A 21549-nucleotide genomic window follows, 5' to 3' on the forward strand; every position below is an offset into this window, starting at 1 on the left:
CAGAGTAAGACCTGATTTGAGCCCAGGTGTGGAGAGCTCAGAGGTCTAAATGCTTCCAAGGATTTGATGGGAGACTTTGTTCTCAGCCTTGGCTTTCCTAGCATATAAATAGAGAGAATGCCTTTTCCCCCATCTCATAATAAGGAAAGCTGCTCTTTCTCTGCCTTCTTGGAGAGAAGAATAATCATTTTCCCTTCAGAACAAATCCTGAAATATAAAACATATACAGATGCAACTCATTTCATTGCATTTCACTTTATCACACTGCACTATATAATATGGTTTTGTTTTTTTGGTTTTTTTTTTTTTTTTTTACAAGTTGAAAGTCTGTGGCAACCCTATATCAAGCAAGTTTATCAGTGCTAATTTTCCAACAGCACTTGTTCACTCACTCTTATCTCTGTGTCGTAGTTTAGTAATTCTCAGAATATTTCAAACTTTTTCATTATTATTTTATTTGTCATGATCATCTGTGATCAGTGATTATGACATACTGAATGCTCATATGATAGTTACCGTTTTTAAGCAATAAAATATTTAATTAAGGTGGCTACATTGTTGTAGACATAATGCTATTTACACTTAATAAACCATGGTATAGAGTAAACATAACTTTTACATGCATGAAACTAGGAAACCCAAAAATTCATGTAACTCACTTTACTGAGATACTGGTTTTATTTTAATGTTCTGGAAGCAAATCTGCAGTATCTCCAAGGAATGCCTGTAGCTGGGAACCATTCCATGTGTTCTATTAAAAGGTCAAATGAACCTAAGTCCTTCCATCTTGAGTTCTATTCTTGGACAGTTTTGGAGGATATACTTGCCTTGAGTGCAATGGAGGTCCCACTTTTTAATCCATCCAACAATGGCTGGAAGCGTTCCACCTCATCCATCTCAGCTCTTTCTGTCATCGCCGTCAAAACCCTTTCATTCCTGCCCAGGAGAAAGGAAAGGGAGAGAAATGTCTAAGTGCCCTGCCACAGACAGGCATAGCAAGTAAATTATACAGGGGCACAGATCAGTTAGAAAATAGAACATTATCAACTGTCCAGACTTCCATTATTCTCCTCATCACCTAAGGCAGGGGTCAGAATCTGGTGAAAGCTAAGGACAATCTCCTCAGAAAAATTTATTTCCTAAAACCCATTCCTAGACTCTTATCTACGGATACCAAATTAGAACACCTGTTCTATGGAGTATAAACTAGGATAACTTTTGGAAGGGTAGATAACAGTATCAATTTTAAGGGCACATAACTTTTGGCATACTTCTAGAAACCTATCCAACATAAATGCATAAATGTGAAATAATGTATGTACAAAGATGTTCATTATGGCATTATTTGTAGCAGTAAAACTTCTTATCACCTAGAGCAAGGGCCAGAATCTGCTAAGAAAAAAAAAATTTTCACCTAAAATGTCTAGCAACACGGAAACCGTTAAATTATGGGACATACATACTATGGAATGCTAACCAGCCAGTAAAGTTAAGGTAGATCTTTAAGTACCAACATAGAAAGATGTTTAAGATCAACTGTTAAATTAACCAAAAAAAAAAAAAAGAAAGAAAGAAAGAAAAGGTGCAAAGAAATGAATGCTATGATTTAGTTTTATTAAACCAAACTGTTTCATAGCAATATAAATCCATTCTTTGCATGTGATTTGTTTTATAGGCATAAGCCATCATTCCTTAATTCTAACATTCTATCTTTTGGAGTGACAGAAAACATCTTGGAATCCAAGAAATACAATTTATTTGCGCTAGGAAAAAAAATATAAGACTATACCGAAGCCATTAACACTGGTTGCCTCTGCAGAAAAGGATTTACTGAAGGGATGAGGCTATTAAATTTCACTTTATATGTTTCTTTTCTGTTTGAATTTAAAAAATAAAGTTGTGTTACTTCTGAATTAAAAAAACAAAGTAAATGTAACCCCTGCCTTAGGTGATAGAGACAGTAACAGACACCTTGCAGATCACCCCTCTGATAACCACCAGTATGCTGAGGACGGCGCCAAACACCTCATAGTCCTTCTTAAACATTATGATTCAGTATCTTACCTAGTATTTAAGATATAGTGGACACCCAATCAACTCAATTTTCCTCTAGACTAGGGAAGGTGATCATAAAGAGAATGGAGGGGGCCTGGTGGAGCCTGGGTGGCTCAGTCATTAACCATCTGCCTTCGGTTCAAGGTCATGATCCCAGGGTCCTGGGATCGAGCCCCACATCAGGCTCCCTACTCAGTGGGAAGCCTGCTTCTCCCTCTCTCACTCCCCTTGCTTGTGTTCCTTCTCTTGCTGTCTCTCTGTCAAATAAATACATCTTTAAAAAAAAAAAAAAAAAAGAGAGAGAGAGAGAATAGAGAAGAGCTATAACCCAGTTACATACATGTCCTCTGGCTGTGGTAAGATACAAAGAGCAGAGAGCAGCTTAGCTGCATCAATCATCATGTTGGGAACAGCTGGATCCATGGCTCTGACCAGCAGCAGGATTCCTTCTTCTGTTTCCAGCATGGTCTTGATTCCAAACTGGAAGGATAAGAATAGAGAAGGGAGGCTTAATGATGACAGCATTTGACCAAGGACTAAGTTGGGGTGGTTATAGGTTCAATGATGTCCCCCTAAATTCTTATGTTGAAGTCCTAAGCCCCAATACCTCAGAATATGACCTTAATTGGAAATAGGGTCACTGGCAGATGTGATTAGGTAAGTTACAACAAGCTCATACTAGAGTACGGTAGACCCTTAATCCAGTATGACTGTGGTCCCCGTAACCAGGAAACATGTCAACACAGATATGCACAGTAGACCACCACCTTGTGAACACAAAGGCGGACCCTGGGGTGAGGCATCTAAAAGCCATGGAATGCCAAAGACTGACAGCAAGCTACCAGAAGCCAGAAGAGAGGCATGGAACATACACTCTCCCTCACAGCCTTCGGAAGGACTCAATACTACCAAATACCTAAATACTTGGATTTACGGCCTCCAAGAACTGTGACAATATATTTCTGTTGTTTAATACACAGTTTGTAGTGCTTTGTTATAACAGCCACAGCAAACTAATACAGGAGGAGACCTCTTCCTAGCATAGCTAAATAGGGATATAAATACAACACAATTTTATATTAGATACTACACTTGATCTTAGCCAAAAGGCTGAGAAGCAATACAATTTTATATTAGATACAACACAATTCCAGGCCTTCAAAAAAAAAAAAAAATAACAAAATTAAATAATGAGGAAGACAGATCTGCACTCTGGAGCAAACACCTGTGAGATCCCAGAGGGAGAAAGGAAGGAGGAAAGGAAGGAAGGAAGGAAAGAACAAATGAAAGAAAAGAAGCAGGGAAGGAAGAAGGGTAAGGTAGCTTGATTCTATAGTAGGAAGAGTACGGAACACAAACAAACAAAAAATAAATCTTCCCAAAATAATAAATACAGATTAGGAAATTCAAGAATTAGCAAAACAAAGTATAAAAAGAGGAAAGAAAATGAGCCTACCTTCTGAAACAGACATCAGAACTGGGAAAAAAAGGTCCACAGAAACATACATATGTGGCCATCAAAAAGCTGTAATACTAAAAGGAAAAGCTAACAGTCTTGAACTTTATATTCCTAGGTCCTTTTTAGAGTTTACCAATAGAAAAGAACAGGGGTTATGATGATGGTTGGAATGAGAATGGGAAAAATCTCACCTTATTGTTCATAAACGCTTTCAAGCAACGGATGATCTCATGCTTGTTACGGCTATCGTAGCTTCTGTGTGTAAAAGACATACTTCATTAGTTCCCTTTATTGTATACCCCTCTCCCATTTGACTTTTCAATCTTGAACACACAGGTCTTTGGAACATCCCCAACTAGTAGCTGAGTAAATTCTAGGACACAGCAATTTGCCTTGAAACACTGACAAAAACAGGTTGAGGGGAACTGCCACCATCAGACCTCTGATTAATCTTCTCGTAATCCAAAAATTTAGTACTACATTAAAATCTTTTAACTCCCTTTAGGTTTCTTTCTTTCTTTTTTTTTTTTAATTTTTATTTATTTATTTGACAGACAGAGATCACAAGTAGGCAGAGAGGCAGACAGAGAGAGGGGAGGAAGCAGGCTCCCTGCTGAGCAGAGAGCCCGATGCAGGGTTCATTCTCAGGACCCTGAGATCATGACCTGAGCCGAAGGCAGAAGCTTAATCAACTGAGCCACCCAGGCGCCCCTCCCTTTAGGTTTCTAAGTGCTAAATTAGATCAGGAGTATATCCCATCTATTACTGCCTGCCTCACTAAGTCAAAGGCTTCAAGCCTGTCCATTCAGGAGGTAGGGGCCCTATGTTTGGTTTTGGAAAGATCATAAGAAGTAGAGAAGTCGCTATGGGTCAGGCTGACTTCAAGGTAGCCTAAGACAGTCCAAGATATCCCAAGAACTATTCCAACCCTGAAGACTGTCAGAAAATTAGCCCCAAATTTATCAAGAATATTTTAAGACTTTTGAATGGGATATAACCAGGAATGGGTCCCAAGGGAGCTCTGAATGAATGTTGACTCCACTTCCAGATTGGGTAAGAACCTATGCTGGCAGACCCACAATCTTATGTGGTCCACAGCCTATGTTATCCACTGTGCTCCTCTTCCCTCTGCTATATCTGTAATCACTCATCCTCTAGTTTGCCCAAAGACAAACCCTCTTTGCAATTAACAGCATATTCTCCTAGTCTACAATTTCTCATTTTAGTGGCATTTTCTCCTATAGAGCAAACAGCTAAGTCCCCTAATACCCTCCACCGAAAATATGTCAGAGGTTGGAAGTCCTCACCCAGGAGTCTCCTCTCTCTCATCATGGAGTCGTTTAAGGATATCCAATAAAGAGGCCAGACCCTCAGCACCAAATGTTTGCACCCAGCTGTAAGGAGTTGACAGAGACAATGCAATATTAAATCAGTATTTATCCACCCAAACAACTCTTTACCCCCAATCCAGAACTCTCAAACATCCTCACTCCTCTGATCTTCAATACCCACCAATAAATCCTAACCCTGGGATCTCACTCTTGTTACCACCTCAGAATCCTCACCTGACAGGGTTGTTGTTGAGGGAGACACGAAGGGATTCCAGGCAGGTGAGCAGAGGCATATCCCGCAAGCCTGACCTCAACTCCTGAATGTACATCATAGCAGACCTAGAGCTCTCCTTCTGGCTCATGCCCTAGACAGGAACATATGGGAAGGTCAATACTGGATGCAGTCATAAACTGGACTAGCATTAGTTATTACCTTTCGAATATCAAGCCAGACACACATTACACACAGCACCAAATTCTGTGGGACTCAGAATTTCCCATCTCATTCCCCACACACACTTCATGAGGACTGAATGAGGTAAAAAAGTATCTTAATAACAGTAACTTGAATGACAGTAAAACATGAGTATATAACAGAATAAAATAAGACTGATGCAGACATAAAATGTTCTACAACACTGGCAAAAGAAACAGGTCCAAGATAAGGGCAGAGTCTCCCATGACATGGGTAGCTGCCCCAGGACTCACAGCCTTAGACGTGTGCAAGTATTGGGACACCATCTCCCTCTTGATGATTATGTCCTTCTCCCTCAAAGGCTGCTGTTTCTCCTCATTCAGGTTCATATCCAACTAGTAGACAGAGGGGGGGGAAAAAAGGAAGAAAATAAAACTGCATCAAATTCCTTATAAGTTTTCAGTGTTTAATATTTAGTATATTTAGTCAAGAGTTAAACACATTAAATCCTTACTGAGTCAGTAAATTTTCCTGATCGCTTGAGATTTAAGCTATTACGGATTATGAAAATTCCTCAGGGATGTTAATGGTTAACACTCTAGCCTAAATTCCTACAGACACTTTTATACACAATGTTTTTCCTAACAAATATATACTCTTAAGCTAGATGAAAATTCTATTTTTTATTACTGAAACAAAAGAACACATTATGTTTTTTTGTACTTGGAATGGTCTTAAGAATCTCTTCTGGATGACCAGTATCTTCCGAACCCTTAAGATCTGCACCACTCTAGGGTGTAAACACTCATTAGCATTGGTTAACTCAGTCTTTGTACAAACTCCTTTCCCACAAAGAAAGAACTAGAAACCCTGTAATAAAGCCCCTCAAACAGATGTAACTTGGATATGGTATTGAGGAAAAAGCTCAACTTGAGCCTGTTACGTGTACGGCCATGTGTCTGAGCCCACTGCCTCAGTGAGCACAAATTTAACCCAGTAAGTCCAAAATATTATTTGAAATGGGGAAAGGGTAGGGGAAAAACAGATACATTCCAGTTCTTCTCTGTCTCCAGCTGTATGTGTGTGTGAGAGAAAAAGAGAAGGAAACACTGTCCCTAAATAGTAAAACAAATGTGATGTTTTTCTGACTCAATTCCTGCTGCTTTTTTCCTCCTTTTACATATATACTGAACACAGAAGTTGCAAAGTGGGGGCCTTCAGGCTGAATCAGACCCAAAGACACGGTATGTTTTGCTTAGCTAGTTCAACATTTTAAATCTGGAAGACTTTATATAAAGGATGCAATCATCAAATTTCAGATTTCTGCATAACTCTATGGATCAGTTTCCTCCACCAATTTTTTATAGTGATAGCAAGGATAAAAGAGACAGACAAAAACCTATGAGGAAATAAAATTTAAAAGAACATTAGTACAAGAGACTTTATGTGGAATTGTGATTTGAATGAACAGTTTTATTTTATTTTATTTTATTTTTATTCATTTGACAGAGATCACAAGTAGGCAGAGAAGCAGGCAGAGAGAGAGAGAAGGAAGCAGGCTCCCTGCTGAGCAGAGTGCCAGATGAGGGGCCCAATTCCAGGACCCCAGGATCATGACCTGAGCCGAAGGCAGAAACTTTAACCCACTGAGCCACTCAAGCACCCTGAATGAACAATTTTTTAAAGAAAATGACCAACTGGTAAAATCTGAATGCTAACTATAATAGTTGATACTATTAAACAATTACTGTTTTTCAAGAATTGAAGATTTCTAACTTCTTTAGAAAAACAAAAATATCTGGTACTATTGGGCATTTCCAAATGGAGTGCTACAGAAGCTACTGGCATTGAACTGTGGCTGGCCCTCTTCACAAAAACACCTGAAGTCCTTCTGCATTTGACCACAGTCCCTCCTCCTTTTCATCACTCACTATCTGGCTTAACTTATTGTTCCTGCCTTCTTGGCCCTGAAAACATGTACATTTGCAATTCAAGCCCAAAAGATGGTCTTGGGCTCTCACAGCACTTGGACTGAGAGACAAACTGAAAGCTATAGTGAAAAAGAATAATAGTACTGGCTTAGTGTTTATTATATACCAGGCCCCCAATGTTAAGAATTTTATGCCCGTGCTTTTTTTTTTTTTTTTTTTTTTAAAGATTTTATTTATTTATTTGTCAGAGAGAGAGCAAGAGCGAGCACAGGCAGACAGAGTGGAAGGCAGAGTCAGAGGGAGAGGGAGAAGCAGGCTCCCTGCGGAGCAAGGAGCCCGATGTGGGACTCGATCCCAGGACGCTGGGATCATGACCTGAGCCGAAGGCAGCTGCTTAACCAACTGAGCCACCCAGGCGTCCCTATGCCCATGCTTTTATTAAGTTAGGCCTGCCACTAGTCTCTGTTTGAATCTGAAACCATCTATCAAGGCAATATATAGGTCATAGGAAACCTCAGAACCATGTACTCACAACTTTCCCAGACCTATTAGGACTACTGTGCATTCGCTGAATGTCCTGCTCACTCAGTGTCCCTCACGGAGGACATGAAATCAAGTCACATCCCTGTGCATTTCATTACTCAACTGACTTCATCCACAATCTTTAAAGGTCTTCTAGGAATTACAGCATCAGAATTATCTCTCCAGATTCACCACTAAATAGAAGACCGTGGGTAAATGATGACTTTCCATGCCTCAGTCTCCTTTCATATAGAATTGATTGCAAATGCTTTAAAACTTTATCCACCCTGGCTAACCCAAAAGTGGTCTCCACACCACCACATAAGTTGGTCCACTTGCCTAAGGTCTTTGTGGTTAACATATAGTTGTGCCGAAGGACATTAACAAGGTGGGCATCCATTAGATATGTCCAAGTCTAACTCATCGATTTCCATCTATGGACTGGTACTTGTATATATAGTCCCTTTGTTAATAGGACTATTAAGACATTCTCTGTTAAACCTGAAATTTTTTGTAATTAAGGGCTAATTAAGGGGGATCATGCCCAAAAGAGTGCCCACCAGGCCCATAAATGCATTTTCAGAAAAAAAGCAGTTTTGGGGTGGAAAACTTACCAGCATCTGTTCAAAGAGTACTAGAACTTGCTCATCTGAAACATCTTGCAATGACTGTGCTGTGGGATCATCCCCGTATGAAGCAGAAGAATTTCTATGAGCAGAATTGGGCTTTTCCTTCTCCTTCTTAATTCTCATGCTGGTAAATCTCTCCAGCTGAGAAAGAGAAAAAATTATTAGCGATCCATTTTCATTCACACAACATACCACACATGAAGTAGTCAACTCTCTAACTTCTTATACGTGCATGGTTCCTCTGGTTTGTGGGCACTTTAAGATTCTTCTAACATTAAAACAAGAAATCTCTTACCTAATTTAGTATACTCATTCTGTACTCCCATCTTCATCCAAAAGTAAGAGGACTGAAGTATTAAGATTTGAAACCTCTCTACAAAGAGAATACCTTGTTCTTGAGTTCTCTGGACATTTCTAAGCCCTTCAGCAATACAGAACTGAAAACACCTCACGTATAGAGTTAGCTCAGTAAAATGCTAAAATGCCATTTGTTTCCTTCAGAGGGTCCCTCCCTTCCAGAGCTGAGTATGAACACAGATTTTAGTAGGTATAGGTCATAAAGAATAAACAAGTAAACGCCTTAAAACCAGGAACCAGTACTTTCTGTACATTTCATGTACATTTCTTCTGTACACTCCAAAGCCCCTGTGTTATAGAGGCAGCAAAAGTTCAATATACGGTCTTCAAAATCCCTTTGTAAAGAATACAGTGTACTTCAGGAGTATATATGCTGTCTCTCTGCCAACCCAAGACTCATGACCCATTCCCCAAACCTCAAGTACAGATGCTCAAACCAAAGAGCCACCAGTAAGCTGAAGTTTATTAGCTGTTTGAAAATAACAGTAAGTATCTTCAAGCATTGTGGGATTTCAAGCGATGGGAGTAGCATTCAGACTGCAAGTCAGTTATGAGTTTAAAGAATGTGGCTACCCTCAGAAGCCAAAGAAATGTCCCAGGGGGATGCATGCAATGGGCCAAACACAGAGCAAAGAGTTCGGGAAAAAATTTGGGGAGGTTCTGAGAATAGAACCAACATCACCATTTCAAGTTATAGAAAGTCAAAGTTATGACAAGTGGTAAATATCACAGTGGAGGAAATGAGCTGGAACATGCACATGCTGAACAAAATTTCCTTACCTCATCTGCCATGAGCCGCTTCAGAGTCTAAGAAACAAGAAAAAGAAGGGAAAAGAAAAAGAAGATAGATCAGTGGAATTCCCCAACACCAAATGGGTTGAGGGGAGAAAAAGAGTAAGTTGAAAGGATCTAAGGTACTTTCTACAACCTAAAGATTTCAGCAAACTATTCCTTACCACATTCTCCCATGTAAGGGGCATGAAGGAGTTTCAAGGTCACTAACATATGACTCTTTGGCAGGGAAAACAAATAGAGAACCGCAAGGACTCTAAGATGACCACTATGCATATGAAACATGCTTAACTTCATCAGTAAACAAGGGAATGCAAACTAAAACCACAAAATGAGATATCACTTCACACTCTCACAGATGGCAATCATTTTCTTGTCTGTCTGGTTGGAGAGAAGTGGGAGCTCTCACACAGTCAGCAGTAATGTAAATTGCTATGGCCACTGTGGAAAACAGCATGGCATTATCTAATAAAGTTAAATACACACACATACAACTCAACACATCAATTTCAATAAATCTATCCTGCAGAAACTTGCATGTATGTACCAGGATGTATGGAACAAGAATGATCACAGTAACACTAAAACAATATCTAAAACAGAGAACAAGCCAAAGAGCCATCAAGAATAGAATGGGTAACCTGGTACCATGTACAATGGGGAACAATTACACAGAGAAATTAAACGAACTCACAAACATTAAAACTAAATGAGTTATGTCTTTTATATTCAGCTTAAAAACATGTCAACTATATTATTATTTAGGAGGTAAAATTATAAACGAATGATTATCACAAATGTCAAAACCATGCTTAGTTGGGCTGAGTGGACAAGTTGTGACTGCATAAGGGGACAAAGGGGCTTCTGAGGTGCTCATAATATTTCATTTTTTGACACAGATGATTGTTACATGGGTGTTTGGTTTAATAATTCTGTGTTCTATGTTCTCTTCCATATACATGCTGTACTTAAAAAAAATAGCAGGGATGATAAAGCAGGAATTCTTTGTCCTAATACCTCATTTTAAACCGTATTTCATTATCTTAATGTTTTTACAAGAATATATATATAGTAAAGGCCTCTTGACTAACCTTCCTCAACTAATGAAAAACTAGGGGCGCCTGGGTGGCTCAGTCATTAAGCAACTGCCTTCAGCTCAGGTCATGGTCCCAGAATCTTGGGATGGAGCCGAGAATCAGGCTCCCTGCTCAGCAGGGAGCCTGATTCTCCCTCTCCCACTCCCCCTGCTTGTGTTCCCTTTCTTGCTGTCTCTCTCTCTCTCTGTGTGTCAAATAAATAAGTAAAATCTTTTAAAAAGGTGGGGGGCACCTGGGTGGCTCAGTGGGTTAAGCCTAAGCCTTCATTCAGCTCAGGTCATGATCCCAGGGTCCTGGGATCGAGCCCCGCATTGGGCTCTCTGCTCAGCGGGGAGCCTGCTTCCTCTTCTCTCTCTCTGCCTGCCTCTCTGCCTACTTGTGATAGGTCAAATAAATAAAATCTTAAAAAAAAAAAAAAAAGAAAAAAAGAAAGATAAGATGGGACACCCGAGTGGCTCAGTGGATTAAGGTCTCTGCCTTCGGCTCAGGTCAAGATCCCAGGGTCCTAGGATGGAGCCCCATACTGGGCTCTCTGCTTAGCAGGGGGCCTGCTTCCTCTTCTCTCTCTGCCTGCCTCTCTGCCTACTTGTCATCTTTGTCAAATAAATAAATATTTTTTAAAAAATATTCTCCCCTACCAAAAAAAAAGAAGAAAAGAAAGAAAGAAAAATAGCTCTCACCCTGCCGCAGAGCTATTTTACTAACCTTTTTCCGGATAAGAAAAAACCTCTACCATTATGTTCATGTTCCCCACGTCAGACTTTAATTATATCTGGTTAAATAATGAATCAACTTTTCTCTCCATGGTCCAGAGGAGGTCAAGCTTCCACTGACTGAGGACTAATCACAAACCTGAAGCTTTAAGAACCTTGCTCAGCATCAACAGAATTTACAGTTACTTTGTGTGTGCCGCTTACTGGGGAGAGAAGGCAGAAGGATGGTGAGGCAGGCGGCAACACTGAAGGAGACTAACACTTCCTTTTGTCACCATCCTTATTCACAGGGGAAACAAGGTACAAAAAGGATGAGTATGTACAATTTAACCACTGCCAAGATTAAACTTAAGTGCACCTACCTAGAGTAACTGCTTCCAGAAACTTGTACTCCAAACTCAAAATGTTCCTTCATAACCAAGCAACAACCCTAACAATTCTGGGATGGATATAACACAGGGAACAGAACCTGGGGCTAATGAATCAGTGCCAGTTGGATTGCTCACAGCTGCAGGCTAGGTTAAAGAAAAGGAAACCAGCAACCGGTTCCTTCTGCCTACAGTTTCATTTCTCTTCGTTCATCCCTACTACCACTACGTAAACTTTTGCCATTATTATCTCCTGCTCAACTTACTGCAAAAACTTCTTAACTGATCTCCCTGCCTCCAGTCCGGTCTACCTTACACCAATCCATTCTCCATACTGTATCCACGGGTAATCTTTCTAAAATGCCACACTGTCCACAGTATTTCCTCATTTAAAACCTTTCAATGGCTCCCAACTGTCACAAACCCTCTACTTCAAACTCTATCTTCTGGGCATCCTGAACGAGCTGCAGGTCCACAAACAGATCTTGCTGTCTCACCACCCCAGACTTTCCTTAGGCTGCTACTTCCCTCAGTCTAGACTTTGCTTTCAAGGCTAACTACAACAGGCCCTGCAGTAGGATACCAACTCTAATTGGACAAATACTTCTCCTTATGTTTCCACTGTAATAGGTGCTTGTCTGTCTTGTGGCACTGGTTGTGGATTACAGTTGTCTTTTGACTGTCCGCCTCCTCTGCTCCTTTCCAGACTAAGTTCCTTCACGGCAGAGCCTGAGACTTGGTCACTGTATTTCCTACAAACAGATAACATAATCTGGGGCTGCTTTCCTAAACTGCCAAGAGCCCTGAAAAAACTCTGAAATCAATTCATTGTGTCAATGAAAAAAACTGAAGCCTAGGGACACCTGGGTGGCTCAGTGGGTTAAGCCGCTGCCTTCGGCTCAGGTCATGATCTCAGGGTCCTGGGATCGAGTCCCACATCGGGCTCTCTGCTCAGCGGGGGGCCTGCTTCCCTTTCTCTCTCTCTGCCTGCCTCTCTGCCTACTTGTGATTTCTCTCTGTCAAATAAATAAATAAAATCTTTAAAAAAAAAAAAAAAAAACTGAAGCCTAGACAGGTAGAGTAAATCACTGAGGTCACGTGATCAGAAACAAGCTGGGTATGAACGCTAGTCTTCAGATTCCAAAGCCTAAAATCTTTGCATTCCCCAAATTCTTCAGCCTCGTTCCCATTTAAGGCCCATACTCTTGCCTTTAGAAACAAAAGTGAATATATCTTTTCATAATAAGGAAGATACCACATTCTCTTGCTTTCTTTGGTGCATTACTAAAAACATTTAATTACTTTAACAAAATTATCCACACTTTAGCGCTCAGTTTTGAGTATGGACAGTAAAAATTATGCCTACAGGATCAAAGTTGAACTTTCCCAAAATGTTCAACAGAGGGCAGCAACTACCAGCAAAGCGAATCACCCTATAGGCAAAAGTCTGTTTAAAAACCCAACAAAACGCCCCAAGAGCAAGCTCAATTCAATTACTGAAATGTAAACCGCTGCTAGAGTGTACTACTGAGTGTGTATTGTTTACTTACTATTATGCGTTTTTCTTATAGATCCTCTGTATACTATGCTTGCAAACAGTAAGCTTTACTCAGTATTTTAATTATATCCTTAGTTGTGCTGTGAATTCTGATAAAGAACAAGAATTCCCAGATCATAAAACATATAAATGACTAAAAATAGGGGTATCCAGGAAGACAAATGCTCCTGGAGTTGTATTTGTGCCTCATCCCCCAGATGCTCAAGCTTTTGTCATTTTCTTTCATCACCCTACCTGTCTCTTAATGCTTCTACTCTCACCATTCTCCTTGCCTGCTGTCAATTCTCTTCTGCCCCCAAACCCCAAATCAAACCCTTCCTCTCCTAACCTGCTGGGACTAAATACTTCATCTTCCTGTTGCTCCTACTGAGTCTTCCTCTAAAACCTTTACAGTTACTGAAAGAAGCATACATACTAAACGAAATCTTTTTAAAAATATCAAAATCTGCTCATGAATACAGATTAATAGTAACTTAAATAAAAGACAGTAGACTGAACAAAGCACCTAATTTCTCCCCTTTTGAAAACCTTCTAAATCTACAGAAAAAGATTTGTTTTGCAAAGAAAACAATGATGGAAGGAAGGAGACTATCAGGTTGGGAAGAGTAAGAACAGCACAACTTCAACCAAATTTTGAAGCTGGGAAATAGACTAGTGGTAAACCCAAAAGACCTAAGAAAGCTGAAAACACAATAACCAATTGTAATTATATTTAAAGACTATCGAAAGGCACAAGAATTAGCAGCATGAGGTACCTATGGAAATGGGGGCTGGAAGGAGGAGGAGCCTAAAAATAAAACTGGCTGGCAGCTGTTTAAGAAGCAGTTCCTACACTGGATGGAGCTCAATTTCAGGACCCTGGGATCAGGACCCAAGCCAAGATCAAGAGTCAGACACTTAACTGACTGAGCCACCCACGTGCCCCAAATTGTATTTAATATTAAATAAATTTAAATTTACAAACTAATATTATATTATTATTATTAAACTTAAGTATGTTTGGAAAATCCTGGATATGTGAATCTACTTTCACCCATAAATTTTATCAAATCTAAATATACTTCAACTTCGGGCGCCTGGGTAACTCAGTCAGTTAAGCGTCCAACTCTCAGTTCCAGCTCAGGTCACCTCAGGGTTGTCAGATGGAGTGCCATGTAGGGCTCTACACTCAGTGTGGAGCCTGCTCTATCCTCCTCCTCTGCCTCTGTCCCTCCTCTACTATCCACCCAACCCCTTCCCCATGCACTCATATTCTCTTTAAAATAAATAAAATCTTTAAATATACCCCAACTATTTTTTAACAAAAATTGAGCATATATATTGAGATGTGCTATAAATGTAAAACATACACTGGAGTCCAACTTAGTGTTAAGAACAATATAAAACATTCCATTAATGCTGTTATATGTATTACATACTAAAATCTTGTTATATATTGGATTACCTAAATTAGTATTATTAAAATTAATTTCACGTTTCTTTTTGCTTTTTTCTTCTTGCCTTTTTCTGTGGCTGCCAGAAAATCTGAAATTACATATGCGACTCACATTATATATCTATTATACAGGTCTATTCTATAGTAAAGTGCATAGTTAACATACTTTATCTGTGCATCTTGAGTTTCCAATCAGTTAGTCCCTTACTTCTTTTTCCCCTCTTAAAGTAGGCTCCATGCCCAGCATGGCATCCAACATGGGGCTTGAACTCATGACCCTGAGATCAAGATATGCACTGAGATCAAAGGCCAAATTCCTAACCAACTGAGCCACCCAGGCCCCTCTTGTTAGGCCCTCATTCTTAAATATTAGCAGACAACCCAGTTTATCAGACATTTGAAAAACGCCTAGACTAACGTAAGATTGGGGGCGGGGTCTGTCATTCAGACTATGCTAAAAGATTTTAAAAATCACTAATATCCACAAAAGGGAACATAATGCCATTTTAAAAAGAAACATTCAGACAAAAAAAAACCTGTAGAAGTTGAAGGTAAGAGAACAGAAACTCAAGAGAAAGCTCAATAGAAAGACTAGAAGTTAAGAATTGAGGAAATCTCCCAAAAAGCAGAACAAAAACACAAAGATGGAAAAATAAGAGAGAAAAGATAAGCAAAGATGATTCAATACACAAATAGGAGAAAACAGGGGAGAAAGTTACCAAAGAAATAATCCAAGAATATTTCCCAATACCAAAGGGTAATTAAGTCTCCAGCAGAATGTATAAAAATAGACCACACAGAGGCATATTATGATGAAATTTCAAAACACTGAATACAAAGAAAATTCTACAAGATTTGACAGAAGGGAGAGAAATTGGTAATATACAAAGTAACAAGAACAAATTTGGGTTTTTTAACAATACACCAAAAGATAGATGACAACAGAACAAGCCTTTTATTTATTTAAGATTTTTTAAAATTTATTTGACAGAGAGGGAACACAAGCAGGGGGAGTGGGAAAGGGAGAAGTAGGCTTCCCGCTAAGCAGGGAGCCTGATGTGGGGCTCGATCCCAGGATCCTGGATCATGATTTGAGCCAAAGGCAGACAATGACTGAGCTACCTAGGCACCCTCCAGAACAAGGCTTTTAAAAATATGAAAAATATAATTTCAAACCTAGGATTCTATATCCAACAAAACAATCAAATGTTGAGTTCAGTATAAGCATTTTCAGAAACTTAAGCTTTCAAAAATTTATTCCCATGCACCTCAAAAAGCCACTATAGGATATGCTCCACCAAAATGAGGGAGCAAGCCAAGAAGTAAAGGACTTGAAACACAGCAACAGGAGACCTAACACCTGAAAGAGCTAAAGAAAACCCCTAGGACAAAGATTCTAGAAGACTGTTCTTTGCCAGAGAGCACAATTAAAAGGGAACTGTGGGACCTGACTCCCCATTCTGTCACCACCATCATCCACTTTTGTTCTGGGCTTTTAAATTGGTAATACCTGGTGAGTCTGACCCAGACAGATTCTTGGCTTATTGGAAACATATGTTAATAATTTCTTCCCTTCCTTCCTTGGTCTACTGCCTGGACCTCAAGGACACTCAACTCCACCCCACAGTTTTTTTCTAGTTTGACTTATCCAGAAGAACTACGATTGGCCATGGTAAGCTTAGAAAAAGAAAGTATAAAGCAGTATAACTCCTCTGACCATATTCTTCTTGGGATTCCTAGTACTTGACCCTCACTATAGCCTTGCCAGATGCTCAACTATGTGACTCTTGATCCCGGGGTTGTAAGTTTGTGCCCCAAATTAGGTGTAGAGATTACTTAAATAAATAAATATATAGTATATATATATATATATATATATATATAGTAAAATATATTAAATAGTATATAAATATAAAATATATTAAATAGTAAACTATATAGTAAAAAAAAATTTATTTCTAAAGGTCATTAGCTGGACCAGAAAAGAGCTCAACAAAATGGTATTTACCAAAATGACCTTCATCTTTTCCAAAAGATGCTCTGTGTTATCAAATCTTATTCAAATGAACAGAAATTGCTCAAAGCTGCACCGCATCGAAAGTAACAGCATCAGGGCGCCTGGGTGGCTCACTGGGTTAAGCCTCTTCCTTCGGCTCAGGTCATGATCCCAGGGTCCTGGGATCGAGCCCCACATCCACTCTCTGCTCAGCAGGGAGCCTGCTTCCTCCTCTCTCTCTGCCTGTCTCTCTGCCTACTTGTGATCTCTGCCTGTCAAATAGATAAACAAAATCTTAAAAAAAAAAAAAAAAGTAACAGCATCAAATGGGGTGCCCCATTCAGTTAAGGGTACACTCTTGGTTTCAGCTCAGTTCTGATCTTGCAGTCATAAGATCAAGCCCCAAGTCAGGCTCTGCACTCAACAAGGAAAGTCTACTTGAGTTTCTCTCTCCTCTCCCTCTGCTCCTACCCTGCCCCCACTCTCTCTCTCAAATAAATAACTCTTTTAAAAAAGTAACATGATCAAAAATAAATACACTTTAAAAACAAAACAAAATATATTTGGCTGGGTACTGCTCCGCATTAAGACCATCCACCATCACCATAAAAATGAAAAGCTGTCCCCTCAGTCCCCCTTCCAGAGAACAATTCAAGGCTCTGATTCACTCACCACATCTTAATGTAGTATGTGGTAAGATAAATCTTTTGGTTACCGTCTACAGGAAATAAACTTCCTAGACACTTCACAGTTTGGCTTCCACAAGAAACCAAAAATAAAAAAGTCCAAAGACCCCAAGGTATGCCTTGTGAGGCAAAACTAATCATGACTTAATGACTATGAAACACACCGTGTTATTATCATAATAAATGCAAATGAATTATAAAACTTCTCTTCCATACTGGATTTGTGGTGGTGGTGGTTAAACCTATTAACACTTCAGCTTTTAAAAAGTGAGTAGGTAATGGGGTCCCTGGGTGGCACACTCAGTTGAGTGTCCAACTCTTGGTTTCTGCTTGGGTCATGATCTCATGGTAGTGGGATTGAATCCCATGTTAGGCTGCGTGCTCAGCAAGTAGTCTGGACTCCCCCCTCCTAGCACTCTACCCTTCCCCTCCATGCCCACACATGCTGTCTCTCTTCCTAAAGAAATAAATAAATAAATCTTTTAAAAGTAAGTAAATGGGACTAAACATGGCAGTCTTTTGGATACAGGTTCCCTCTGTTTGTTTGCCTAGCAATGGAACTGGCAAATTTTTAAACTCAAGGCTCTAAGAAAATCATTCCAGAGACTGACTCACCTCTACCCAATTCCCTGAATCTTTAACTTTTCCCACTCAGCAGGAAAACAGGACAGAATTCTCTAACAATTAAGGGTGGTCTCTTGGCACAAGATGTTCACATAGCCAAACAAAAAGTAGTTAGGTAGTATCCTTAGCAGCAGAGAGGTTGGCAGGGATCTAATAAGAGAATATGATTAAACTTTACTTTAAACAGAGTATATTACATAGTAAAAAGTGTTTCCAATTCCTACCACGGTGCTTCACAAGAACAGTTAATCATGGATGATAATCCTATGAAATATGTGGCTCATGCCACAGAATATATAAATCTCCAGTTGCAAGCCTATATCTCAGTACTTTCCAAATATTTTGTTCAGGTTAACATATTTAATCTTTTTAAAAATTGTAATTAAAGTAGAGTTGATATACAGTATGTTTCAGGTGTACAACACAGTGACTCAACAACTACATATGTTATCAAATGCTCACCAAGGTATTACGGTATTACTATATTCCTTATGCTGTATTTTTTATCCCCATGACTTAGTTTGTAACTGCAAATTCATAATCTCCTTCGCCCATTTCTTTTGCTCATTCCTCCACTATTATTCTTCCACCTTTTAAAAAAATTATGGTTCAGGCTAATACCACACATATCAGAGCTCTTGGCTAAATGACTACCACCAGAAAATTCTAAGAGACCCAGAGGCCCAGGCTCCCTTGGAACTACAGGTTTTCTTAAAATACCTATAATCACAAAGCAATTCACTAACTGCCTCAGGATGGTCAAGTCATACCTCTCCCTCTCTGACATCCATCCTTGCTCAAGGGCTTTCTAATCGAAAATAAGGGATATGTTTAGAGTGGTAGATAAAATTCTAAGATGTTCCCCAAGATTCCTAGCTGACATATGCATCCTGTATAATTACCATGACTGTATGACAGGATACCACTCCTGTGATTAGGTTCTATTACTCGGCACAATTGACTTTTAAGAAAAGGAAATAATCTACATGGGCCTGAACTGATCACACTTGCCCTTTAAGTCTGAGGTGAGATGTTAAGAGACACTAGAACTCAATATGTCATTTCTGACTTGAGCATGAAAAGGGCTCCAAATGGCAAGAACCGAACTCAGCCAATACTGAATGAGCTTGGAGGCAGATTCTCCCCAAGTGACTCTATATCAGAACTGGCCTCTGACAACTCTTGAGAATGCAGTCACACTACTCATGCTGGACTTCTGACTAATGGAACTAAGAGCTAATAAGTGGGTTTTGGTTTAAACTGTTGAGTTTCTTATGTAGCAGGAGGAAACTAATACATTAAACAAACTGACAAAATTACAATTTATCTAGAACTTTGGGAAAAGGAAAAAGACTATGACTCCTGGTTTATTTATTTATGGTATCCTAAAAAACTACAGGTACAATTTTGAGCAAATCACTAATTCTTCATGCTTTGGTTCCCCTATTTATTAAAAACAAAGCCAAAGCAGACACACACATTTGGGAATTCACTTCATGAGATCATGAAGTGGAGTGGTAAGAGATCATTCTGTAAGGTAACTGCAATGTTATTACTACATAAAGACTTGTTTTAAAATACACATCTGAAGAGTGGACTAGTTGACACTGTGCTCCAACAACAAAAGGAAAAAAACTATTCATCTATCAACTATACATTTAGCCATAGTCCGTCATTTCACAAAAAGAACTAAAGAACGTACCAAAGGCAGGCTCTCAATATCTTTTATCAGACTGTTTATTGTAACTGCTTCTGGGGATCAGACTGTAAGTTGCTTAGGGGCAGGAACCCATGTCTTGTTCATTTGATGTGGCCACTATTTAATAAATATTTTAAAAATTAGCATCAGTATAGGTTTAAGAGCATAATCCTAAGCATAGTATATTCATTCATTAATTCCTTTACTCAAATTAGGCAAACCTAGGAAATTCCTTAAGTTAAAGTCTGTGACAATGTGACTGTTAAGGACAGGTCAGTCAACCATGAGACCACACCTTGAAGAGTCATGTCTTTCCCTATACATGAGAACAGGGGATGCTCACTGGTACTTGACACACTTTGAGTTGACCTTGAGGAAAATATTAAACTATGGGACACAGGTCACCTAAGGAGTCTTCCACATCCTTTGGAAAGCAGTAAACCTTAAGACACAGGCTACCTATAGGTAAAATGGAAATCCAACAACAATCTTCTTTCAAATCCTCAGGAAGGACCAGGTAAGGTATGTGTCATTTAGAATCATACAGAGCAGAGAGCATGGTCTGGCTCTGATTCGTCTCTTTATTCTATCACAGTAATGACATTCAGTTCCTTAGGATAGTTCCTTAGGCAACAGGAAGTTATCATGTACACTTGAATTCAATTACCAATGAATCCCATTCCAGCTCGGACAAAAAATTTGTCACAACTCCACTGGGCGACAGCAAGGGCAGGCTGAGTTTTTCTTTTTATCATAGTTGCACTCTTGAAGACTGTATCATTTTATAAGGCTGGTATGAAAAGTAATAAAATGGATGGAAAGCACTTTGTATTGTAAAGTGCTTTGTAAAAATTAAATAATATATGATGATGGAACCTATGACACTTTTCAGCCTCCCTTCTTCAATTCCCACTCCTCATTTAGAAGTCAATTATAACTAGAAAGAAAAAATAACAGGTAACTTCTAATGTAGAGAACTTTCCCTTCCATTTTCAAAGAATGACACTGAATTAAGTCAGTATTTCATCTACCATTTGCAGAGAAACAGACTAGATAGATTATGACATCACAACCTAATGGTGTCAAAAGCCTAAACCTAAGAGTTGTGCAGAACTGGAGTACCCACTTCCAGAAAGGAAAGAAAAGAGATGAGAAGGGAGGGGAGGAAAAGAAGAGAAAACGGGTATCTCCAAGAAAAAGGAAGACTAAATGAAAGGCACAAAAATGACCAGGAACTGAGAAACATCAACTATAAAGCTAACTTAGATTACTATGTTAAATGGGTTTAAGGGAAAGAAACCTGAAGATTATAGAGCAGTCCCCAGAAACGGAGATGGCTCACTCATGCTCAATATGATCACTATGGGAAAACTGCTAAAGGAGTCAGACCTTCACAGCTCATCCATTTAAGTTTCATGCTGCCTTAGCAGCCCCAAAGCTCAACTCAGAACTAGACAGTTAGCTTGTTAAAATTCATATAAGAAAAGAAAGGAACACAGTAGAGGAGAGTCCAAGAGCTCTTAAACCTAATTAAGAGAGTTCTTGGGGCACCTGGGTGGCTCAGTCAGTTAAGGGTCTGCCTTCGGCTCAGCTCACAATCTCAGGGTCCTGAGATCGAGCCCCAGGTAGGCTTCTCTCTCTCCTGCTCCCTGTGCTTGTGCTTTGTCTCTCCCTGTCAAATAAATAAATAAACCTTAAAAAAAAAAAAAAAAAAAAAAGAGCCCTAATTAAGAGGGTTCTTTGAATCTACCCCTGCCTTCCAGAGCCAGTATCTTTTTACTGATCCCACCCAGGATGCCTTGAGAGATTCCAGGCAGTGATGTTTGTCAAGTATGAGTTAGAAATGTCCTACAAAGAACATTAAGTAATTAATCATTACCTG

The 21549-nt window shown here is 39.3% G+C and overlaps 1 protein-coding gene and 1 pseudogene across 3 annotated transcripts in view; both read right to left on the minus strand.

Moving 5' to 3' along the window:
• DIAPH1 (diaphanous related formin 1) overlaps nucleotides 1–21549 on the minus strand; it is a 93713-nt gene that overhangs the window by 58579 nt on the left and 13585 nt on the right. Inside the window, exons 2-9 of one of the 3 annotated variants that reach the window (XM_059174873.1) lie at nucleotides 9480–9506; nucleotides 8328–8483; nucleotides 5554–5655; nucleotides 5080–5210; nucleotides 4822–4908; nucleotides 3706–3766; nucleotides 2396–2535; nucleotides 828–936 (exon numbers count right to left, since the gene is read on the minus strand). In XM_059174873.1, the coding sequence (XP_059030856.1) occupies nucleotides 828–936; nucleotides 2396–2535; nucleotides 3706–3766; nucleotides 4822–4908; nucleotides 5080–5210; nucleotides 5554–5655; nucleotides 8328–8483; nucleotides 9480–9506 (813 nt within the window). Of the gene's footprint in view, nucleotides 1–827; nucleotides 937–2395; nucleotides 2536–3705; nucleotides 3770–4821; nucleotides 4909–5079; nucleotides 5211–5553; nucleotides 5656–8327; nucleotides 8484–9479; nucleotides 9507–21549 lie in introns of all 3 variants that reach the window. The other 2 variants (XM_059174871.1, XM_059174874.1) reach the window with 2 other exon arrangements.
• LOC131832745 (U2 spliceosomal RNA) lies at nucleotides 3032–3177 on the minus strand (annotated as a pseudogene).

The sequence above is a fragment of the Mustela lutreola genome, chromosome 5, assembly GCF_030435805.1.
Source record: "Mustela lutreola isolate mMusLut2 chromosome 5, mMusLut2.pri, whole genome shotgun sequence".
NCBI lineage: Eukaryota > Metazoa > Chordata > Mammalia > Carnivora > Mustelidae > Mustela > Mustela lutreola.